General features: G+C 44.4%; 1 protein-coding gene across 1 annotated transcript; it reads left to right on the top strand.

Moving 5' to 3' along the window:
* Positions 1–659: 659 nt before the first annotated feature.
* Positions 660–23,331, top strand: LOC129381615 (uncharacterized). Its single transcript, XM_055064625.2, has 7 exons — positions 660–942; positions 3,997–4,073; positions 6,467–6,593; positions 8,326–8,399; positions 10,940–11,075; positions 13,518–13,604; positions 23,160–23,331. Exons 1-7 carry the CDS (start codon positions 821–823, stop codon positions 23,329–23,331), a joined length of 795 nt encoding a protein of 264 aa, XP_054920600.1. The 5' UTR covers positions 660–820.
* The last annotated feature ends 848 nt before the right edge of the window (positions 23,332–24,179 follow it).

Below are 24,179 nucleotides of genomic sequence, written 5' to 3' on the forward strand. Positions count from 1 at the left end.
CCATACTGGAATAAAAGTTGTGAAACACGAATCTGATAGGTTCGATATAGGCAGCAGTGTATTTGATTTAACGACTGCGGCGCTCGTCGTGGTGGGCACGAAACGCAATTTTCGACTGTGGTCCAATCAGTGGCCGGGACGCGCCACTGTCCTCAGTGCGCGAGGCCCGATTGAGCTACGACTACGAACGACGCAAGAGTGCTCGTCACCGAAGAAGTGTGGAAAGTGCGAAGCATTTGCAGTTCTTTATTTCTACGAAGTGGGAAGGCAGCACTGCAACTTGTGGATAACAGAACAAAGTGAGCGCCCCCGTCAGGCGATAGAAGTGCGTGCTTCATTCGAACAGAGCCTGAGAGTCAGAAGAATTGTCACATGTGGTAATCATACGCCTGTTACGGCTAATTGGACTTCTATACTTTCTGCAGTTTCACGAGTCATTTCACGAGCAACAGTGTTTTCCCCTGCAAGCCATGCACTTCACTTTGACTAGAGCATGAAAAACACTAATGATATCGTCATGTCAACGCTTCTTTTTAAAAAGGGAGGGGGGTTGTTAGGTTAGATGATTTGGCGGAAAGATAGCTAGGGTTATCGGGGCGCCTTTGCTAGCATTCAAAAGTTTGCATATCTTGTAAGAACTAGACGATAGAAGGCGCCACTAGCTCGACGCAACAGTGCAATCTCATTTTATTCTAAATCCCGAAGTTCCGAAAGTGTTATTTGTTTGCGTTCGTTCTGGGCACTGAGTGCGCATGCGCCGGAATTCAACATCGCGCAGTGGCGAATACATACCAGACCGTTAAACATCGAAGCATCAGGCATGGCTGAAGAAGCAAGCAACGAATACACGCCTCCTGCGTTCAACTTCACGGACGAAGCAAGCCCAAGTACAAGCCGTGACAACACCCAGGGTGCTTCGTCTGCTTTAGGCGCCTACCCAACGTAAGCTTTTACCGCATGTCACTTTTTCATTGAATACTGTTACCCTTAGACGCGGCCGAGGTAATAGGCTTATGATCTGTTCATTTGTTCCCACGTATACTAAGTCTTTGTTGACGGCCAACTTGAACTTTTAATGCGAGGAGAATGCCATCAAACTTGAAAGTAGAAAATATCCAGAAGCAGCCAACATCCTGTCGCTTTGTCTGTGTTCTGCTTCTCGGTTTTTCCTACTTTCAAGTTTGCAAGCATTCTCCTAGTGTAACCATGTACCAACTGGCCCAACAAGAAACTCTCTTGAGATATTAAGTTGGGACTTTCTTAGATTAGATATAGACGTGTCGATGCACGGGCGGTGCGGAAATATTGTCATGTACAACGCAAAGCCATCTGTTTAGCGTTCGTGATAAAACTTAACCCAACGAGAAACGAATTTATTTAACGAAGAAAATATTTCCGCTTATGTATGATTATTTCACTGCCACCCCCCCCCCCCCCTGGAACTCTAGCTTGAAGTCCCGGGTGCAAGTCCGGTTGTGACCGCCGTATTTCCATGAAAGCGCACTGTAAAAAGACTCGCATTCCCTGCCTTTCGCTGCTCGTTACATAAACACCGGTGGTGATAGTCGATATACACAGCCGATATAGTCAGGTGCTGCTTCTGGCGCGAAAAACGTAGGAACTCATTCGTTTTGAGCGCACTGCCTCCCTTGATTTGCCGAATCGGTGAGTACTGTCGTGAGCAGTGTGAGTGGGAGCACACGAACGGGAGGCCAAAGGCCACGAAACCGAACTAGAGCGATCCGCGGATGGCGCTGTCAAAAGCAAAGGGGAGGGGAGGACGCTCTTGCGCTTAATGTTAGCCTTCCCACTGCACCTTCTCTTTTTTTTTTTTTTTTTTTCGAGAACGGTAGCAGGCGCCCATTCACTGGTCGCCGACAGCCGTTAAGACGGTTATGTGTCGCAGCGACTTACAGATGGTCATTTTTTTTCTAGCGCAGCTCCTAGGCGCCCTTTGCTGCGTTTATCGTGAGGTATTTTGAGATATCCCCCTAGGACGTGATGCATATCTTACGGAGCGCATAGTGTCCCACTTTACAGTTAGACAGGCAATTTTCCCCGGAAAGTAGCTCAAGAATGCTTACGCATCGGAGCAGTGCTGCTAGTGGGCACGCTTCGGTGCACAAAGTTATCAGTAACAGCTATATCAAACAGCTTCATCAATGGGCGCTGGCGATGTGCGAAGTTCTGCACTTTGTATGGAGAGACGCACGGTGGGAGTGCCGACAGTTATTGAAATAGCGTCCTCCTTTCCACTTTGTTTCGGACGGCTGCCGTCGCTTATAGCCCATAGCATGGTTCGAGGCTATCTGACACGCGCTCGTCTGTTCTCGCTCGTGTTGCTCCCGATAGTACTTTCAGGATGCTACGTCAAAGTTAACAAAAAGTGCTGTAATTTGCCACGTAAAAGAAAGTGTGAACAAGTATGTAGGTCCTGCAAAGCACTTCATCTTTAGAATACGTAAGTTCGGTGGAGGAAAAGGCAATGGTTGCTTTAAAAGGATGGTTTGTCCGTTTACCTGTGCTGCCTAAGTGGAAACAACGCGCATTAAAGAGAAAACGCGCTGTCACGCAAGCTTACCTTTTTCCCGCTCGGAGTAGTTTGGCCGATGAAGCCACTTCTAGTTTTGTTTTTTGCGGGGTTCCTTTATTACTGAAATTTATATAGCAGGGCTGCAAATTGTTTTGTTTCAGCAAACTTTGGCGACTATATACACCAGCGATAAAGAAGTGCAATGCCATGGTGTTCCACGGCGCCCTTTACCATTTGTGAACAATCGCTATAGCACGTCGCGTTTCAGCTACGATCATGCTGTGCATTGCACCATTCGTCGCAATTTTTAAGGCGAAAGCCTTAGATCTGTTTCTACGTCGCCTTGTGATCGTACAGAAGACGCTGTCTTTTTCCCCATCGCTGCCGCTAGTCATGCTAGAAAAAGCACATGTGTATAATATTGAGGTAATTAAGGCACTCCAACAAACGGCCATTGGTGGGAGGCAAACCCACGACATTTGGTGTTAATTAGGCCTAAGCTGATTAAGGCGCAGTTGATTAAGGTAGCTTTAACTATGGCCCTCGATCCCACAACATTTAGTTATAAGAACAAGTAATAAGAAGTAACATGTATTCGAATGAGAATGTCGAGTAATTCCATGGATGTCTCTTGCGCGTGCAGACTGCCGCCTTCAACCTCTTTGGTGTGCGCATTTTTTTCATTATGTTTTAACAATAAACGGTCTCCATCAAGAAATTCTCGGATAGGCAGCGGCGAGTGGCATAGTAGAAGCAAACTGAGCATCGCTTGCAGAGAAATATTTATGAACTCCATCCTCGTCGTTCCTGAATTCATTCGAATTCATCCTTTCATGCCGAATTGCTCAAATTAAGATTTGGCTACGAGACAGAAATCTCTTTTACATATAGGGCAAGTTACTTATGGCCATAATTACAAATACTACCTAAAGTACTATATGTTCCTCATATTACCGGGATCCATGAGAGATGAATGTACTTAACGTGAAAACGCCACACTCACTACGGCGATGCCAAACCACAACAGGCGAGTACAAAGGGGAATTTTTCTCACATGAGCGCAGCCTCGCATCATAATTTCAGGAACCATATGCAGTATCATTGTTATATTTTAACCTGTTTTATGAATGCATAAAAGTCTCCGATAGAGGAAAATATTTCATTCCGAAATAATTGTTAGGATTCTGTCACTATGGTAAGTGGAGCACGCAACTTCTATAGCGAACAACATACGGAGGCACCATACCCTGTATAAGTACTCTAACAGTTATGCTCACAATGTTCGTGCGAGTCGAGGTAGGTGCCGTTTCGACTATGGTGGATTAGTTCCCTGCACGATGTATTGCCCCGCGTTTCGTTCGTGCTATGCCAGTCAGCATAGTGTGCCTTTGGTGAGAACGAAACATTGCAATTAGCGTTTCTCAGCTGTGAGTGTCTGACACCAATACCTTTATTATCTGCAGCATTTCTGACGATGCCTGGCCTTTCCAATGGAACACGCAGCACAGGCCAACAACCGACGGGACTTACAACCTCGACGGTAATTAGGCCATGGTCATTTGCCCTTACCACAGACATGGGGGATAGCCCCCTACGTGCATTGTGGCAGCTGTGCATTTATTGCGTATAAGGAGCCGCGTTAGCATCGGCAACAATTCAGTTTCCGACATGAGCCACCTTATCACTGCCCATAGTAAGAAATTTGTGCTGATGTGAATACATGGAGGTTAGTACAAAAGCTATGCGGTTCAAATTTCTGAGCGAAGTCTCATTTAGGTGAACTGCAGGAGCACGCTCCTAGGTTATCGTGTCAGAAGCCGAGACCCTAATACATTGCATGCCTTGATCATTTAGCCACCCGTAATTTCAATCAGTGCTCGACGACTGGTATACAACGTTATTTGCCAAATAAAATCTTGGTGGGTCCGTCGCGCTGCCACCACAATTTTCCCTTTACGTTATCAGATTTAGTAGACAAAGAAATGTTTTCATGTGAATGCCTAATTAGATCTGCAGTCCGGGCGGCGTTTCAGATGCCTATACCGGAAGGTGATGACGCCACTGTGACGTTTTCGCCAAAGCGACAGCATTGCTCACCTATAGCACGTTACGAGCAGCCCGCATATCCTGGTGGGGCCGAATGCAGCAGTTACAGCATACTATTTGGGGCAAGCCAAAGTAGTTGATAATGAAACTCTTGGTTCCTGTCTGCCAAGGAGGCCAAGTAACGACAGCAGCATAAATCTTACAAATTTAATGAAAGTGTAACGCAAGAACGCCCAAATTGTTGGCAAGTTATTTGTGCTAAGTTACTACAGACGTTTACCTGCTAACCAAATTATACGCTTCCGAAACTTTCAGAAACATTAATCGGGTTGAAAGATCCATAACACCCTACGATTTTCGCTGAGTGTGCCACTACCTCAATATTATAGCTCTTTGGCAACAAGAATATCTACCCTATGCTGAAACGCCAGCCCTCCATGCAGAATGTACTTCGTTTTCAGAGGTGATTAGCATTCTTTGGATAATTCATGCAATTTTCGTTCTTCCAATATCTGTTTGCGATCCTGCACAGGTCTGACTGATGCAGGTTGTAATTTTAACGGTGCTACCGATAAATGTAGAGATGTTAGAAAATAAATATGAGCACCCTAAATAAACGCCTACGCAAGAGCACTACAGTTCATTCCATGTCAGACGTGCTAAAACTTCACTCTTTAGTGCGGTAGTGGAGAAGCCACGCTTAATACAATTTACTCTGTAGTTTCTGAAGGTGTAGACTGTGCCGAATGGGTGTCATAAGCCGACCAGCATTCTTATTCAACTCCCCCCCCCCTCCCCCTGCCACTCCACACTGCTTCATCTTTTAAATCAAGGTGTATTCATTCAGCAATATGGCATGTCCCTGCATTGCTTTAATGCGAATTGCACATGGTGGTCCCGAGGAGGAGGGTTCTGCCGCATCTATTGGCGTTCTCAATCTCTAAAGTTTAAATTTTTTTTTTATTTCAGCCAATTCCTGCACATTTAGCGAAGATGTGCCCCTAGCTATAATCTTTGCGCCGTTAACTATAGAGTACGCACTTTTAACGTGCTTCGATGCTTTCTGTTGCACAGTTTAGTGGCAATGTCCTGTGAATTAACACTTCTGTAATGCTTTCCAATCTAAACTGGTGTCTGGAACACGAATTTTACACATGCGCATTGCGCAATCTTTTTTACCGTTGTATGATATCTATATCCTGCCTACACCGGGACGTAAGGAAGGGGTTTGCGCTTTCGTAGTGAGCTGCTAAACACGCACGGCTTACAGCGCGTGCTTAGGAAAATCAGCTACAGGAGTCACTAAATGGGCTTCGGATAATGAATTTCTGAAAGTCGAGTACATCGTCGACTGACGCATGTATATGCCACAGAAAGGCGATAATTTCTGGGTATGCTTCACACACAAAAAAATTATAATCCTTTGGTTGAAATGTGTCCTCTAATTTTTTTTTCTTTTTCCTCGCCTGCAACGTGCTCTGTCGCCTGCTTGTTATAATAGTTAAGCAAGAAGCAAGAACTTCATCACGTATTTAATGCGCTTATTACTTGATAATGTAGTAAATATATTCGGCCAAGAGTTTCCTGCGCAAAAAGCCGACCTGTTGTTTTTCCCTTCGAACACTATACTCTTCCGTCCGTGCTATGAAATAGAGCGTAATAATCTTGATCCTGCTCGGCTCCCTCACAGTCGAGAAGTTCCTGCGTGCATTTAAGACGGAGTTTCAGAAATAAAAAGCACCGCGTACGGAATCACGGCAATAGGGTTCCCGTACTATGAAATGCTATTCGCCTCGCACCGTATGTCAGAATGAAATATTATTTTCAAATGAATCGCCCTTCCACTGCGGCGAATGAACACCTTTGCTCTACTTTCGTGCCATACAGGTGTCACTGAAAATGCAAGCACAAGTTCCCTCCTTCTGGGGTCCAACACCAGCATCGATAATGAAATGCCAAGCACAAGTCGCCCTGGCATGGAGCAAGCAACCGCCATTTTAGAACACGGCGCCAGGTAAGCCCGAATTTAGAAAAGTTTCTTTGAAAAGCAACTCGGAGCTAGCGGGGATGGCAACCCACGGAACAGCCGTGCCCGCACTCAATAATCCCTCCCCGGGGAGGGGGAGGGGGGGGGGGGCTTCTTGCGATGTCTGGCGGAGGCACTGCATCAGCAGTTTGGAGTATTCGGCAGGCGGCGCTGGTGTTCACATACGTAACAGTTCCGAGTGCACGACTGGTCATGCACACAGTTAGTTAGCATGTTGCACTTCTGTTACACTTGAACGCACACTTTTTGGTTGGTTGGCTACCTGTTTCCTCACTCTCCCTTGTGGAACGTATCAAGATAGTGGGGAGCAAGATGTTCATCTAAAACAAAGCGCTTAAAATGAAACGTAGCATGTCCATGTTTAACTGAGCGGTACGCGCCATGGTTGTTCAGTGGCTATGGTGTTTGGCTGCTGAGCACGAGATCGCGGGATCGAACCCCGGCCACGGCAGCCGCATTTCGATGGGGGTGAAACGCGAAAACTCCCGAGTATCCATATTTAGGTGCACGTTAAAGAACCCCAATTGGTCGACATTTCCGGAGTCCTCCACTACGACGTGCCTCATAATCAGAAAGTGGTTTGGCACGTAAAACCCCATAATTTATTTTAATCTGGGCGGTGTAACGTTGGCACGCAGGCAGTAAGAAATGTGGTCGAAAGTAATCGGTACTTAGACACTATGGCTTGCCTCATAATGAGATCGTGGTTTTCGTACATAAAACGACAGCATTTATTTTTATATTCTAAATAGTTTCGCCTGCACTATAGGTTTCAGAAACGAAAAGACGAAAATTTTTTCTTAGTCCTAAGTTCAGCAGTAGCTGAGCCTCCTACAGGGCAGAAAAATAACATGAAATATGTCAAAATGCCAGGTAATGTATTGCGTGATGTTATCATTTCTTTTTTTCTGGTAAACAAGCCTTCCTTGTCGTTAATGATCTCAGAGTACATATTCTTTTAAATTTAGCCTCCCACCAAGAGAATGTGGGCGCCGTGGTGCGCAACGGCTTCCACCCACCCTCTACTGTGGTAGGGAAATCACGTGTAACTGCGAGGGCATCAGCGAATATTCGCTATAGGACAAGCAACTGTAGTCTCCTCTGCCAGTCCTCAACATCATGTCATTGATCGCACACATTGTAGGTCCTTATTATGTTATTAATTTCATTTTACCCGCCGTGGTTGCTCAGTGGCTATGGTGTTAGGCTGCTGAGCACGAGGTCGCGGGATCGAATCCCGGCCACGGCGGCCGCATTTCGATGGGGGCGAAATGCGAAAACACCCGTGTACTTAGATTTAGGTGCACGTTAAAGAACCCCAGGTGGTCGAAATTTCCGGAGTCCTCCACTACGGCGTGCCTCATAATCAGAAAGTGGTTTTGGCACGTAAAACCCCATAATTTAATTTTTTTTTTTTAATTTCATTTTATTATGGTTGTAATATTATGTTACAGACATAACGGTTGCCACCTTCCGTTTTAGCCCAAGGCCTTTCTCATTTCGATCTCATAGATAGCAGCATATTGCCTCAATGTCTGTTTTCGTGAAGAATTCTGGACGCGACCGTTTCCACAAGGACACTTGTCTTCCTCAGTTGCGACCCCTTTTCTAAACATTGGCTTCGGCTACAACCTTTGTTGTACCACTGTTCACCAGCTCAGGTCTTACTGTTCATGTGAGTATTTGTCTTGTGTTTCAGATTTCCTGAGACTACCAGTGTTGGCAAATCGAACAAGCAGTACCACACGGTTGATGGCACATCCAGCGTCTCCGGTAGGTGCGGAAAAGATTTCAGCCGTTACTATACCACGTCTCGCCTTTAAGGTGATTGAGGATTGTAACTTTGCTATGGAGCACTACGCATTTAAACAGCATGAATGAATGAATAAATTATGGGGTTTTTCGTGCAAAAACCACGAGTTCATCATGATGCACGCCGTTGTGGTGGATTCCGGATATATTATGATCACCAGGAGACGTTCACAGTGCCCTCAATGTTAAACAGAATCGCCGCTCGCACAGGTGTGGTTGAGGAACTGTCATTCGTGTACCTTTAGTTATTGGGCTGGTCTAAACGTTTCTTGGTTCCATTAAGTCAATTTATTGCTAAGAATTCTTTGCCTCATTCAATAGTCGGTGACACCCTAAGAACGGAGTGCAAGCTCCACTCGCAAGACCCAAGCATAACCATTATCCTCTGAAAGCCAAGATGGCTGGAATCCGCTTACAGCTTACTGAACTCGCTGTGCTAATGAAAATTTAAAGGTAATCGAAGAAAAAGAGCTCGCTATTTGAAGTTAAATATTACCTTTGCCTGACACCTAAGCTGAGAATCGCTGATCGAATTTCCCAAGACATTCAGGTTTCAACATACCACCAATAGCACAAACAGTTATGTACGGTGAAAATAGCTACTTTAAATGCGCAAAGGTGACTGAATTCACGGTAGTCAGCGAACCAAATTTAATGGCGCATTCATGAAAGTTGTGTTTAACTTGTGCTTGACTGCGTACATATAACCGTTTACGCTTGGTTTGTTGCCGACTATAAGCACTTTGCGTTAGATGAGTAAGTGGGTAGGCAGGCAAGATATGTACGTTCATATCTAGCGTTGTTTAAATGAAAAGAAAATGATTGCGTGCACGATGACAGTCACAACAGTTGCGTCGGACACAGCAGCCTGGTACTATAGTCATTTGACCACAATTACACAATTATATATAGCCTTCATTGATTACGAAAAAGCATTTGATTCAGTCGAAACCTCAGCAGTCATGGAGGCACTACGGAATCAGGGTGTAGATGAGCCATATGTAAAGATACTGGAAGCTGTCTATAGCGGTTCCGCAGCCACCGTAATCCTCCACGAAGAAAGCAACAAAATCCCAATAAAGAAAGGAGTCAGACAGGGAGATACGATATCTCCAATGCTATTTACAGCGTGTTTACAGGAGGTATTCAGAGACCTGGAGTGGGAAGAATTGGGGATAAAAGTTGATGGAGAATACCTTAGCAACTTGCCATTCGCTGATGATATTGCCTTGCTTAGTAACTCAGGAGACCAATTGCAATGCATGCTCACTGACCTGGAGAGGCAAAGCAGAAGGGTGGGTCTGAAAATTAATCTACAGAAAACTAAAGTAATGTTTAACAGTCTCGGAAGGGAACAGCAGTTTACGATAGGTAGCGAGGCACTGGAAGTGCTAAGGGAATACATCTACTTAGGGCAGGTAGTGACCACGGATCCGGATCATGAGACTGAAATAACCAGAAGAATAAGAATGGGCTGGGGGCGTTTGGCAGGCATTCTCAAGTCATGAACAGCAGGTTGCCACTATCCCTCAAGAGGAAAGTGTATAACAGCTGTGTCTTACCAGCGCTCACCTACGGGGCACAAAGCTGGAGGCTTACGAAAAGGGTTCTGCTGAAATTGAGGACGACGCAACGAGCCATGGAAAGAAGAATGATAGGTGTAACGTTAAGGGATAAGAAAAGAGCAGATTGGGTGAGGGAACAAACGCGGGTAAATGACATCTTAGTTGAAATCAAGTAAAAGAAATGGGCATGGGCCGGACATGTAATGAGGAGGGAAGATAACAGATGGTCACTAAGGGTTGCGGACTGGATTCCAAAGGAAGGAAAGCGTAGTAGGGGGCAGCAGAAAGTTAGGTGGGCGGATGACATTAAGACGTTTGCAGGGACAACATGGCCACAATTAGTACATGACCGGGGTAGTTGGAGAAGTATGGGAGAGGCCTTTGCCCTGCAGTGGGCGTAACTAGGCTTATGATGATGACACAAAAGAGCGAATGATCTTCCGGAAAGCTCCCGCATTAAATAAGGAAATCTTTGAGAATGAGCATCCAATACCTGTGGCTAGCCGTCATGAACATTTTTAATAGCGCCACGCTAGTATTTAGCTATCAGTCCCTCCATGCATATTACATTGGCTTGTATCCGATGCAGCACCTTCGTCTCATGCCGAGTAGATTATCACAGATCCATCTCATTATCAAAGCGCGACAAGAAGCGAGCAAACAAACATCAGGTATTGCAATATGAACCAAGCGCGGCTTTAGGCAAAAATGACCCGGGAATAAAACACTGGACAACTCCGAAAACACGTTTGTTTTCGTCGTCTAAACTATGTTGTGTTTTCAGGCGTTTGTTGCTAAGCTAGGAGGATCACTTCAGAGGGCAGCAGAGCTGTCACGGTTTCTTCTTGATTCCTGCGCGTTCATATCCCGCAACGCTCCAGCCTCGTCACTTGTCGCACAATCGTCAATTGGCGCCTGTGCTTTCATGGCGCACAGACAATACTGAAGACCGAAGCAACGCATTCAGACTGCCGGTCTACAGCAGCAGCAGCAGCGGCGGGGATGACGCAGTGGCCAGTACAAGCCGCGCGGGCATGCAGGACGCAACGGGCACATTGGGAAACGAATCCAGGTGAGCCAAGCTTTTGCATGAACTCCTTTCGATAGAACAACTCACTGAGACGACAGGGAATTCTGTCTATGGCTGCGTTATGCTTGTACGCATGAACTTATGAGAGATATTGAAGTTCTGACCATTCAACTTCCATATATCGGCTGCTGTTCACGCAGTATGGCGTTGGCGTAAGCAGGAAGCTTTAGCTCAGGATGTACTACCTAGGTACATGGGAAAGGAGAAGTCGGTTTCCTCGACAACACACTGCACCAACATTGAATAACTACTTAAGAGGATGTTGGTGAAGTTTGCGGAAATTAAATAAATGCGCTATTAGTGTATTTGGAGCAAACGCGTTCTTGACTGATGTCATATACTTAAGTAAAAAGTGAGAAAATGAAGCACCAGAAATAAATCTTTTCAAATCGGCAATAAAAGCGATGCCAGGATTCTATCAACTGCACCAAATAATAAAGGTAAAGTCCACTAATATGTGTGTACGACAGCACTCTAAAATATGCTACTTCGTTGGTAGATACTTTGGAAATCTTTGTCCATGGGGAACAATCTCAAGTAAACTGCAAACGTATGTAAAAGTTATATTTTTTGCCAAGTTAAATTTTACATTTTATGATTCTGTTCTCCTGAAACTTAGAGATTGGAGAATTTTTTCATGGAATAAAAAATCGTAATTATGATGGATAGAGTTGTCTAAATTTAAATATTTCAATCAAATGAAGTTATTTTATTGGAATTCGCGCGGAAGACAAAGAATTCTGCTTAGACCTACACGCGTTATCCTAAAACAGCAAATTCGCTGTCGTGTCCTGTTAATGACTTTCCTAACAATTATTTGTGTATTTGTTTAGCTAGCTGAAAGTACTTAACTACAATATCTCCTCTCCATACTGGCCAAGTTGGCGCGATTAGAAATGACGTGCATGTTAACACCACACGAGTAAAACCACATCATAAGGTTGCATGACTCGTGTTAAAAACGGTAACAAGAATAAATATATGGAAAACAAAAACAGCAGATTGCTGCACCAATAGCGCACAATGTTCATATAGAGCTTAGTGTACATATTTCAACATAGCAACAGACAAGAGAGAAGACAAACTAGGGGCAGACATCTTTGCACTACAGGCCGTTTTATTCTTTTTCTTCCCTCAAAGTTACAAAAGCTGTCGTACGAACAATGACTTGACTCAACACTTGCAGACATAATTACCTGACCAAGAAAAATGTTGTCGGCCATGGACATAAAGAGGAATACAGGTTATTTGTTTTACATCAACGTTGATTGCAATGAGCGTTGTAAAGCATATTTGCACAACGAGATGAATAAGCAAGAAGAGAAACTTTTGGGGCAGCGTATTTCATCCATTGTACATAAAAAAACTGAAGTATTTGAGGCATTGGTGCTCACTGCACACGGGCGAAGACATTATCTACGCGTCAGCAGCCTCATGCATTAGGCAGGAACGGTGTAATGTTCGAATGCGAGTAGAATGTTAAATGACTTGAGAGAAAGACTGCAGAAATATTTGAATCCGCCAATTTTTTCTTCCTATTCGATACTTAGGGACTAATCAATGACGTATGATATCCGACAAGGAGTCAGTCCGCCTATTGTCAGAAATAACACGAATAGTGCCCCTTTCCAGAACCACAGATCAAAGAACACAAGATCAAAGAAAAGAAACAAGGAAACAAAGACAGAAAGTGAGAATTGCTGCAAGAACGATAGAATCTTAAGGTATTGCATTAGGTTCAAGCATGTGTGGTTGAAAAGTTCGACCTACTCGTTATGTCTTGCAAGAAGGCTGATCCCTCCTATCGGATACCTTAATGCACTGCCACAGCTGCAGCAAGCTTTCGCCTTCACATGTTAGAGAAGTGTATTATGCTGCAGTACTTTTTTTACTGTTCTTAAAATAAATGCCGTCCTAAAAACGTGGACGCATTTTAGCTGACGCAAAACAGCCATTTTCCTTGCCAAATGTGTCACTTCCAGGGGCACATTCCAAGAGTTTTCCCTCAATGCTCCATTTGATCGTGTTGAAGGCGCACGTGTATTTTGAATGTCTATACCGGCTTAGTATCTTATCTAACATTCATTGCCAGGCATTTCCGCTCACTTGATCTTGTTTTATGTAAGTTATGCATGATGCATTAATAAAGCATGGTTTTGTATTGCTTGCAACTTGAACTAAGATGTTTCCCATCTTCAAGTTTAGCAATGCCAGCAATCAAAAGCAGCCGTGTTCAATGTATGCCAAACTAGAGCCCAAATAGAGCGAAAAGATGAAATGCAGCAAGTTAACGCTCAGGTTCAGCTAGTCACCTTATCATTAACGCGCGATTTAGTTTGTCAACCTCTCGATTAACAAGAAGCGTGTTTTCCCTCCTGTAACAAGAGTCGACCATATTGAGCTCCTTTGTCCGTCTTCTTGCAGGAGTGCTATTGGAAGCAGAGCAAGAGAACTGCAAGAGTTGTGCGGTGTCTCTGGCAATGGTTCCAGCGGACGGGGTGCCTCACACGGGTACCCCAACGAACACGCAGGCGACGGAGCCCACATTTGTAAAGCACATGACCAATATTCCGTGAATCAGACGAAGTTTGTAGAACACAGCCATAACCGTACTGCCGAAAACAACAAATGCGAAAGCTGTGGTAAACTGTTTCACCGGGCTCAACATCTAGTTCGACATTACCGCACGCACACAGACGAGAGACCGTACAAATGCGAAATATGTGATAAAATGTTTCGGCGCTCTGATTGCCTAGATGTCCATAAGCGCACGCACACAGACGAGAGACCGTACAAGTGCGAAATATGCGGTAAATCATTCTCGAATGTATGCACTCTCCGTGCTCACCAGCTCACTCACTCGGACGAGAGACCCCATGTCTGCCACATATGTACTAGAGCATTCAAAACCAAAGCAAACCTCAAGCGTCATCTCAACTTGAAGTGCAAATACGGAGCTTCCGTTTGCGATATATGTAACCAATCCTTTATGGACAACTTAGGTCTCAGTCATCACCGCCAAAGCATGCACGGCGATAAGACACCGTATGAGTGTATGCGTTGTGGATTTAGTTTCGCAGAGAAAGAAACCCTTGATAAACATCTGTGTCAGAGTTATAAGTGCTACTTATGTGGAAATTCACTTGGAGACCTAGTTCAACTGATCGCACACCTCATTAGGCATAGCGGTGAGCAGCCGTAATACTCAGACTAGTACGCACGTTAGCTGAATCACCCGCGGCTTTCGCATAATAACGCTAGAGTAAAGCCTTGCAGAGAAACGATGCTGATATTCCTCCGCAGGCGTGAGCAACTATCTAAACACATCATGTGCAGAGACCGGCTCGTTTTGACGCTTGATACAGCGGAGTAAAATGCTGCTTTTTAGAAATTACGAGATAAGAAGTCACCAGAATTTTTTCCTATCTCGAAGTACAGTGAAGGTCCTAGTCAGCGCTCACAGTTTGAAAAACTGTTTTTCGCGAACGTAGCTTAACTCATTTCAAGAGAAACCTTAATGGGCTACGAGTGCCTGTTTTGTGTAACTATAAGCTGCAAATGGCCGCACATAATTCTTGACACCCCGTTTAGATAAAGTGTTTTGTGGAAACCTTTTTTTTTTTTGCAGTGTGCTAGAAAACAACTTTTAATTAACCATCCTATTGGTGTCTCTATTCTTTGAATAGAAGAAAACACCTGTCATTAGGAACCACTTAAAAAGTAGGGACTGTTTTTTTTTTTGTTAACTCAAAAGCAATTTCTGCCATTATTTTAGGTTCTTCAGCCATGGTTGCCTTCGAGAGACAATACTCTTAGGGGCGTTTACGAAAACGTAAAGCCACATTGTATGCATAGGAAAATTCGTGTAAATTTTTTTCAATAGATTCAAGATTTTGGTTATTTTTGGCTCTTGTATGCTTACCGAAAATATTTGTTCACTACCGTAAACTACGCTGATGACAGTAGTGAGACTTTTAAATTGAAATGGTGCTTCCCTATATGAGATGCTCTCCATGTACAAAACTTTTACTTGTTTTATCCTAGTAGAACCTCTGTCCGTTAAAAGGGCAGTTTTTATTCACTCGGATGTCGCATCTTTTGACTCGGCCTGTTCAACTAAAGCTATAAACTCTTAGTCTGATGTGACAAACGCATCCGTGCGAGCAATGGCATGTCAAGTAAGATACAGGTATGCGTATTGTCTTGACTTTGAACCCGTTTCAACCACTAACAAATCTTAAGTTACCGTTCAGTGAATGACGCGCCTCCATGCATAAGAACATTCTCGAACTTTCTCATCGATTATTGTTGATGACCTTTCCTAATGAAATTGTACGCGCGACGCGAATAAGGATGTGCATTCTTGAAGGCGTGCGAGCACCAGCGATGACGGGGCAATATTCGACGAATCTCGCGGGAGCAGCCGACGCTGATTAGGCACAAACCACGTTCTGGACAATCGGCGCATGTGCCCGGCACTGCCCGCATATAACCTGTTCTGTTAGTTCCGTTACACCGTATAAACAGTATTTCGTGACTCCAAAGTTCTTGCCTGGGGTGTTGTTCGCCGTTACAACAACTTGATATCTCGTAGAAGGGCTTCGTTGTGACCGTATACATCCTGCAAGCCGTGAATACACCCTACAAGCTCAACTGACGCTCTTTCCGGTTTGATGCGCTGTCTCCCCACTATCGATACACTATCAAAGACAGGTCGGCATTCGGGCTTTTTGCAGTGCAATGGCAAGTTTCCTCCTGGACCTGTACGTAACAAATAGCGATGCTCACGCATGCGGTCATTATTGCAATGACCTGTCTGGTCAATATAGGACTGTCCGCATGAGAGAGGTATGCGATGCACAAGCGAAGTTGCAAAGTTTTTGTGAAAATAAGTGATGTGCGTTTTTCCACAGCCACTAGTCGCAACTTTCTTCTCCCCTGTGATGCTTTTGCACAACCTAACCAGTTTGCTCGGCGCCGAAAACGCAAGTGTGACACCCAAAAGACGACATTACTGTCGGCAGGGTACCCGGTCTCACTTTTGATGCCTGTGTCAGAATCCTTGTTTAGAAAGTACACAAAAAAGAAAACCGTGGAAAGCGCGGACAACAATGAATCTTCAAAAAGAAAAAAAAGTTGTAGTGATGCCGTATTTGCATGGCTTGTCTCATAATCTTGAGAGGGTGGAAAACTGGTTAGGTTGTGCAAAGGCATCAAATGAGAGAAGAAAGATGCGACTAGTGGCTGTGGAAAAAGCGCACCACTTTTTTTCACAGAAACTGTGCATCTTCGGTTCTCTGTCGCATACCTCTCTCATGCGGACTGTCCTATATCGGCCAGACAGGTCGTTGCATTAATGACCGCATGCGTGAGCATCGCTATTCGCTACCTACAGGTACAGGACGGAACTTGCCATTGCATTGCAAAAAGCACGAATGCCGACCTGTCTTTGATAGTGTATCGATATTGGGGAGACAGCTCATCAAACGGGAAAGAGAAATTAGCAAAACGTTCCACATAAAAATGTTGGACGCGCATACATGTGTGAGTGAACTTTCGGTTCATATCAATGATAAAGAACTGCAATTTCGAAATTTATCATGTCAATCCACGTGTTGTTGCATTTTTCGGGAAGGGGTGTGATTTCGCTTTTGTGTACGTGTACAACTTTTGTTGATAATTCACTACAAACCTTGTTATTGTTCTTGGGTGTATACGCATGCGTGGCGGTGATTTGTGGAATGTTTTCACAATAAACTTCAGTTGTAAGTCCAGCGTTGTCCTGTCTGTTTCTACTTCTTGTGCTCGCGTCCATACTTGCTGGAAACCATTATACGTTCACCATACCACCTGGCCCAGCAAACTGCTCTACTAAACTCATTTCTTTATAACTCAGAAACAAAAAGACCACCATATTCATTCAATTGCCGCAAATAACATATTTACAGCGCTAAAGATTACACAGCTCACTGAAATTTACTGTTTTATGGGTAGATCATTTGCCAGTCCTCGGAAACATTGTACCGATTTCAAGCAAAGTGCAAATGAATATAAAGAACGTTGTCTCCTTGGGATGCTCCAAGAGATGCAGCTAATAAAACTGCGACATATATTTTTTTCTGGTAGTTAACTATGTAAATTGTAGGATTCTATTCTTTTTAAGCTTAGCGATCTCATAATTTTTCGCAGTTGCAAACCTATGTAAAAGTTATGATGTATACATTTACCGGAATTTACCTGGCCCTATCACACGAAATTTGAATGTTTGATAGTTCTAATTTTTTCGTGCAATAATCCGGTCTTAATGCCGGCGAAGTTAGCATGATCAGAAACGACGTACAACGTAACACAACACGACTGCAACCAAACCATAGTATCGAATGAGCCATGTCAACATGGGCAACAAGAATAAATCAAAGCACATTGCCGCAAGAATAGAGACCAATGTTAATCTAGTGCTTAACGTAGACATTTCAAACGAGCTATTGGCTTTACAAAAGACATACACCAAGGGCGCTGTCTCTGCCCTACTGCCCGTTATATTTTGCTTCACCAAACGGTTGAAAAGATGTCGTACCAGCAGTGCCTTAACTCGACGCTTGCAGCGTTCATTATCTTACCGAGAAAATAAAGAACATACTAACTTCTTCGGCAGCATATTTCATCCAATGTACATTAAACACTGAATTATTTGACGTATATGCGCTTGCTACGTGTGGGGGGAAATCAGTATGTGTGTGTTGTTCTCGTGATGCCTTCGGCAGCAATGGTGTGCAGTTCGAATGCAAGACAAACACCAAAGGACTCCATACAAACACTGGAGGAAAATATGCACACAGCAGTTTTTCTTCGTATTCGTAATGTGGGACTTCAGTTAAGACGTGTTATGTCCGACGGGCAGTCAGTCCAGGCCAGAAATAAAGGGAAGAGTTCGCCTTTGTCTTATAGCGAAAGATTCAAGTGACTAATTGCAATGGCGTATACCCGGAAAATGCGGCTCTAGTGCAGTGAGAAAGAAATATCACCATCAGGAATGTCTCATACCTCCGTAAGCAAGCAATGATGTAACAGCTGTATATGAACGAAGGAAAGAAACATTGAACGAACAAAGAAGCGACGAAAAAAAAAATGTCAATGAAAACAGATAAGAAACAACCTTTAGGTATTGCATTAGGTTCTCTCATGTAACGTTGAGGAGGTCAACCTACAGTGCCAAACGTATACTTCGTACTGCGCCTCACTGTGTCAGACCCGTCAGATTGTACAACTTAACTTTAAACATTAACACGTGTGCAGCAGGCCTTCGTCTTCAGGTGTTAGAAGAGTGTAACATGCTGCCGAACTATTTTACTCTTTTACTCTAAAAAAATCACCGATAATTTGGAAACGCCATAATGCGAAATTTCAGAGCAGCATTCTACGTGTTTTCCTCTCGCGATATATGGAGTCAAAGATTTTGCGAGAGACACATAGCAGAGGTAAATCGCGACGGCTTTTGTAAGTGATTGATCGACGGATCCAATGTAATAGCTGGTGTTGCTTGGCTGTAATTCTGTAATCTGTAATTCATGAATAACATATATATAACATACATGAAATGAATAACATATATATATTATTATTATTCATTATTATTCATCACTGTTATTCATTTTATATATTTCTATTTCTTGGTCTTTTCTTATTGTTCCTCTTTAGGAATCCAAGCAGTCTAATTTCTTTGTTGCTTCCTGCAACAGCAAGGCTCAATATATTTATAACGCCTGCTTACTCATGTAGACATTCTTTTGCAATTATGTCATCTTTGTTCAGAAAAGTGACAGCAGTGCCGATACCAAACTCCTCGCAATCCCAACTCACGAAACGCACCACTTTTAACATTCAGAGTTCCTTCACCGTTGTTTAAGCATCACCTTATTCTCCTCCTCCAATCATAGCAGGGGAAAAATGAGCTCGGCGTACATAAAGGCTACCTAAGCATGCAACTGCTCTACCAACGAAGGCAAGTTAGTCAAGTACAACCGGTGGCCACGGCAACGTTCCTTGTTTGCCCACGGTCAGAAAATGGGAACCGTCTCCATATTTATTTACATAATATTTCGATGCGCATATATGAATAAATATGAATTTAGTTTATATATATTTTCCACTTTCCAAATTTATTATCCAAGTATAGTTTGCTAAATGAACAACACAGCTTACAGTCCAAGCTCCACTTTACCAATGATAGGTAATGATAGGTTCGTTCGCACGCAAGGCTTCCTACGTGTGCTCTGACGTCCGCAATCAGTCTTTCGTGAAAAAAGTTGCGCACGATGTCAGTAAAACGAAATATAAGCGCATCACCGACAGCACTGGTGAAGCTAGTCATTGCGTTCATTCCAGTTTTCTTGTTTCATATTTTCTGCATAAGAACCTTTTTTCGTTCGCACTCAAATTATGAGATTTTACGTGCCAAAACCACTTTCTTATTATACGGCTCGCCGTAGTCGAGTACTCGGGAAATTTCGACAACCTGGGGTTCTTTGACGTGCACCTAAATCTAAGTACACGGGTGTTTTCGCCTTTCGCCACCACCGAAATGCGGCCCCTGTGGCAGAGATTGGATCTTCGTTCGCACTCAACACTTGCTAGTTGGACTCTGACGTCCGCGAATCAATCTTTTCTGAATAAAGGTGCGCAGGATGTACATAAAAAAAAAACAGAAGCGCTTCACCGCCAATGGTAGTGAGTTATCCATAACGTTCATTCCAGTTCGATTCATTCGTATTTTCGTCATAAGAACCTTTTTTTCGTTCTCACTCTACAGTTGCTACGTGGGCTCTGACGTCCGCCAATCAGTCTTTCCTGATGAAAGGTGCGCACAATGTCCATAAACTAAAATACAAGTGCTTCACCGACAACAGTGGTGAAGCTAGTCAAAGCGTTCATTCCAGTTTAATTCATACATATTTTCTGCATAAGAACTCGACCGTACCAATGCCAAGTACTGATCAGGTCGTTCGCACTCAACACTTGCTACATGGACTCTGACGTCTGTCAATCAGTCTTTCCTCAAAAAAGGTGCGCACGACGATGTCAGTAAACCGAAATACAAGCGCTTCGCAAACAGCAGTGGTGCCCCTATTCATAACGTTCATTCCAGTGCGATACATACATATTTCTTGCATGATTCTCGGTGCCCTGGCTAAGCTGCTGCACCTTTACTAGCATTCAAAGTTGCTGCTGCCTGGCGGTCTTAGGACTTCTCTATGCGACCGAGTAAATCTTCGTAGGCTGCGCATCCTGGCGAAAACGCCGGCGTGCACGTCCTCAATTTGACGTCTTCCAAGGCGACAGAATAGAAGCCCACGCTCAGCAACTCCATTCAGATGAGCAAGCAGAGAATGCCGTTGATTCTGTTCACTGACTCTGAACAGTGTTCTTGCGATTGACTTGAAGCAATAGCTATCTTTTTGCAATTCCGACAGCAGATTCAGGATCGTTCCTGCCATCATGGCTGCTAATATTGCGTTATTATCTCAGAAATTTGATGGGTCTAACTTGGGCGTAATATATATATATATATATATATATATATATATATATATATATATATATATATATACTTAAGCATAATCAATGAAATATAGAAACGCTAAATTAATGGAAATTAAAGTAGATGAAGAAACAACTTGCCGCAGGTGGGAACCAAACCCACAACCTTCGCATGTTATGTGCGAAGCAATACCAATTGAGCTACCGCAGTTCCTTTTCCCCATCCACTTTCTTGGTTATATATGTGTCCTAGTCGAACCCTGCGAGTGTTAGCGAAATGCGAAAGTTGTGGGTTCGGTTCCCACCTGCAGCAAGTTTTCTTCCTCCACAGCATATGGCAAAATTATGCGACAGAGATAATTTTGCAAAAGCACCCGGCGGCGTTGCCTGCTTCAGGGTAGCTGCGACGTCTTGCAGTGGGCGAATCTGGTTTTCTGCGACATCTGCGAATTAATGCACGTTCTGTCACGACAGCTGCTAAAAAAGATTGGAAAAAAAGCAATGTATGCTGTATTTCTTTTTTTAAAAAGCTCAATAACATTTTGGGTCACATGCATTAGGCGCTGCACTTTGCGCTGCATTTTTACCCAGTTTCTATAATCTCGGTCGTTGTATACCAAAAAAATGCCACAAGCGTGATGGGTACAGTCAAGCGATTTTCTATGCTTTTGCAGGCTGCAGGCTCTCGCAGGGAAGGCTCCATGGCCTGCATTTCGGCAAGACTTAGGACACAAAACAGGCATGAGAATCATGATGTATAAAGCTGTGTTCACAATGACAACCCATACATACAGCACTGTAACCACACAGTCAGCCAGTGCAGCGGGTCCGAGATAGAAGCTTTGCATTTGATATGGCCGTTTACTGCCAGTGTAGGGCGATTTTGTTTCGTGGCAATCAATAGAGTGCATACAAGAATTTGCTTATCCAAGTACGATATCACTGAGCACTGGGGCACCTGCTCTTAGTAACAACTGACCATGCTTCCCCGTAGGAAGGAAGGAAATCAACTTTATTCGAGGTCCTGCAGGCCACGAGGGCTTTGGGCTCTCATAGAGTGGGCGTCACCATGACTGAACCGGGAGCTTCAATTTCCTGGCGGCGTCGTGGACCTGCTGGACGGCCCAGACTTGGGAAGCGAGTTCTTCGCTCTGGATTGATTTTTCAAACTTGCGCTTCTCCGGTTTGGAGTTTATGTGAGCTTGCGAGCATGGCCAGAGTAAATGATAGACATTAATGGATGTACTGCAATTGGTGCAATAAGACTTGTCGTAGACCTATGGCATCTAATGGTGTAGTCTGGTTTGCGCGGGGTATGTGTCTGTTTCTAGCATTCCGAATGTAACCGCTTGAGCTCGAGTGAGCGTGCGGTGTGGTGTGCTATACGCTCTACGCTGTAGGTAGTAGTTGTTGTGACAGAATGACGTCACGGCCACGCCCCTGTTCGTGCCTAGATAAACAGCGCGCGTTTGGGAATAAAGCCATTCCTATTCCTGCTATCTGAGTAGCGTCTGTATGCATGCTACAATAAGTGGCGACGAGGATGGGATCGGAAACTTAGGCCGAGATTGCGCAGGACAAGAAGAATGGTGAAGTTCTTGGATTTCGAGCCTTTCGTCGATGATGGCAAAGAAGATTTAATGTCTTATGTTGAAAGATTTGACCACTACGGGAAAGTGACCCAAAACAAGGATGACAGACTGAAGAAGTCTGCCTTTATAACGGCCATTGGTAAACGCCCCTACAAAACGCTGAAGGACCTGTTGCTACCAGCGAAGCCAGAAGACAAATCATTCAATGAAATCGTCGCTGTCCTGAGGGAACACTACTCTCCGGGAAGCCACGTTATCGCCGAAAGGTTCAAGTTTAATCGCCGCTACCAGATAGAAGATGAGACAATCTCTGCATTTGCCGTGGAACTACGCCATATGGCAGCAAGATGCGATTTTGGGCCGTTTCTGGGCGATGCTCTTCGAGACAGGTTCGTGGCTGGCCTCAGCGACGCTTCGATTCAAGCCAGTCTTCTGAAGAAAAAAGAGCTAAGCTTCGAAACTGCGTATGACCTAGCCAGAAGCGCGGAACTGGCTGCGAAAGAATCCAAAGGCTTCCGCCCAACCTCTGACAAGACTTCTCGACGAAGACGTCCACGTCATTCAGAAGGGTCAACAAAGACAAAAGGCGAGGACTTCGGCGGGTCTTGCAGCCGGTAACTCTTGTTACCGATGTGCGGAGCAACACGATGCGGAAGACTGTCCATATCCAAAGGCAAGGTGTCATTATTGCAAAATGACCGGTCATCTGGCTCGGGCGTGCAAGAAAAAAAAACGAGAAGCGGTTAATGCATTCAACGACAATGACGAAGAAGTGGAAGAGTTACAATTTTTTCACGTTCAGCAAAGTGGACCGACGACTCGACCTTACCGAGTGCAAGTGCACATTGCAGGCACGCCGCTGGAGATGCAGATCGACACAAGAGCCGCTGTCTCGATTATTAGCGAGAGCGTCTTTTCGTCCCTGTCTTGTTCACAGCCACCCGTCAAAACAGGACTGGAACTTAGAACGTACGGAGGTGCACCACTGGAAATTGCAGGGCAAGTGGAAGTGCCTGTGGTCTACCGAGAACAACGCAAGACGTTGCCTGTCGTGGTTGTACCTGGAAGGAAGCCGTCGCTACTTGGACTTGACTGGCTTGCAGAACTGAAGATTGACTGGAAGAGCCTATTCACGGTGCAGACAGACGGAATGGTGGAGGAGCTGCTACGCAAGTATAGCGATGTCTTTTCTACGGAGGTAGGACTAATAAAGGGACAGAAGGCACAGCTGGTCCTAAAGGAAGATGTCAGACCAGTTTTCTGCAAGGCTTGACTGATTCCCTTTTCCCTGCGGACAGCAGTCGAAGAAGAAATTCGACAGTTCGAACGGAACGGGGTCCTGGTTCCCGTGGCACAAAGCGACTGGGCTACACCAGTGGTCGTCGTCCCCAAGGCAGACAAGAAGATGAGGCTGTGTGGAGACTTCAAAATTACCTTAAATCCTTGCATAATGATGGAGCATTAACAATTACCCTTAGTCGAAGACATCTTTGCAGTAATTGCGGAAGGCAAGGTCTTTACGGTATTAGACCTGACCACTGCGTACCAACAAATATAAGTGCACCCTGACTCTCAAAAACTGTTCACGCTTAACACGCACGTCGGCTTATTTCAGTGCCGCCGCATGCCATACGGAATTTGCAGTGCCCCAGCCATATTCCAGACGGTGATGGATCAAGTATTAAAAGGCGTGAAGGGCGTTGCCTGCTATCTCGATGATGTCCTCATCACGGGAGCGTCCGAAATGGAATGTTTCCAACGCGTTGAAGCAGTCCTTGCTCGATTTCGGGAGCATGGCGTTCGGCTCAAGCAAGAGAAATGTAAGTTTTTCAAAGACTCTGTCACCTATCTGGGGCATATTATTAGCGCAAGTGGAATTGAGCCATGAACGGAAAAGGTTGAAGCGGTTAGGAATGCGCCAGCTCCAAGGAATGAATCGGAACTAAGAGCATATCTT

The sequence above is a fragment of the Dermacentor andersoni genome, chromosome 11, assembly GCF_023375885.2.
Source record: "Dermacentor andersoni chromosome 11, qqDerAnde1_hic_scaffold, whole genome shotgun sequence".
NCBI classification, from domain to species: Eukaryota; Metazoa; Arthropoda; class Arachnida; order Ixodida; family Ixodidae; genus Dermacentor; species Dermacentor andersoni.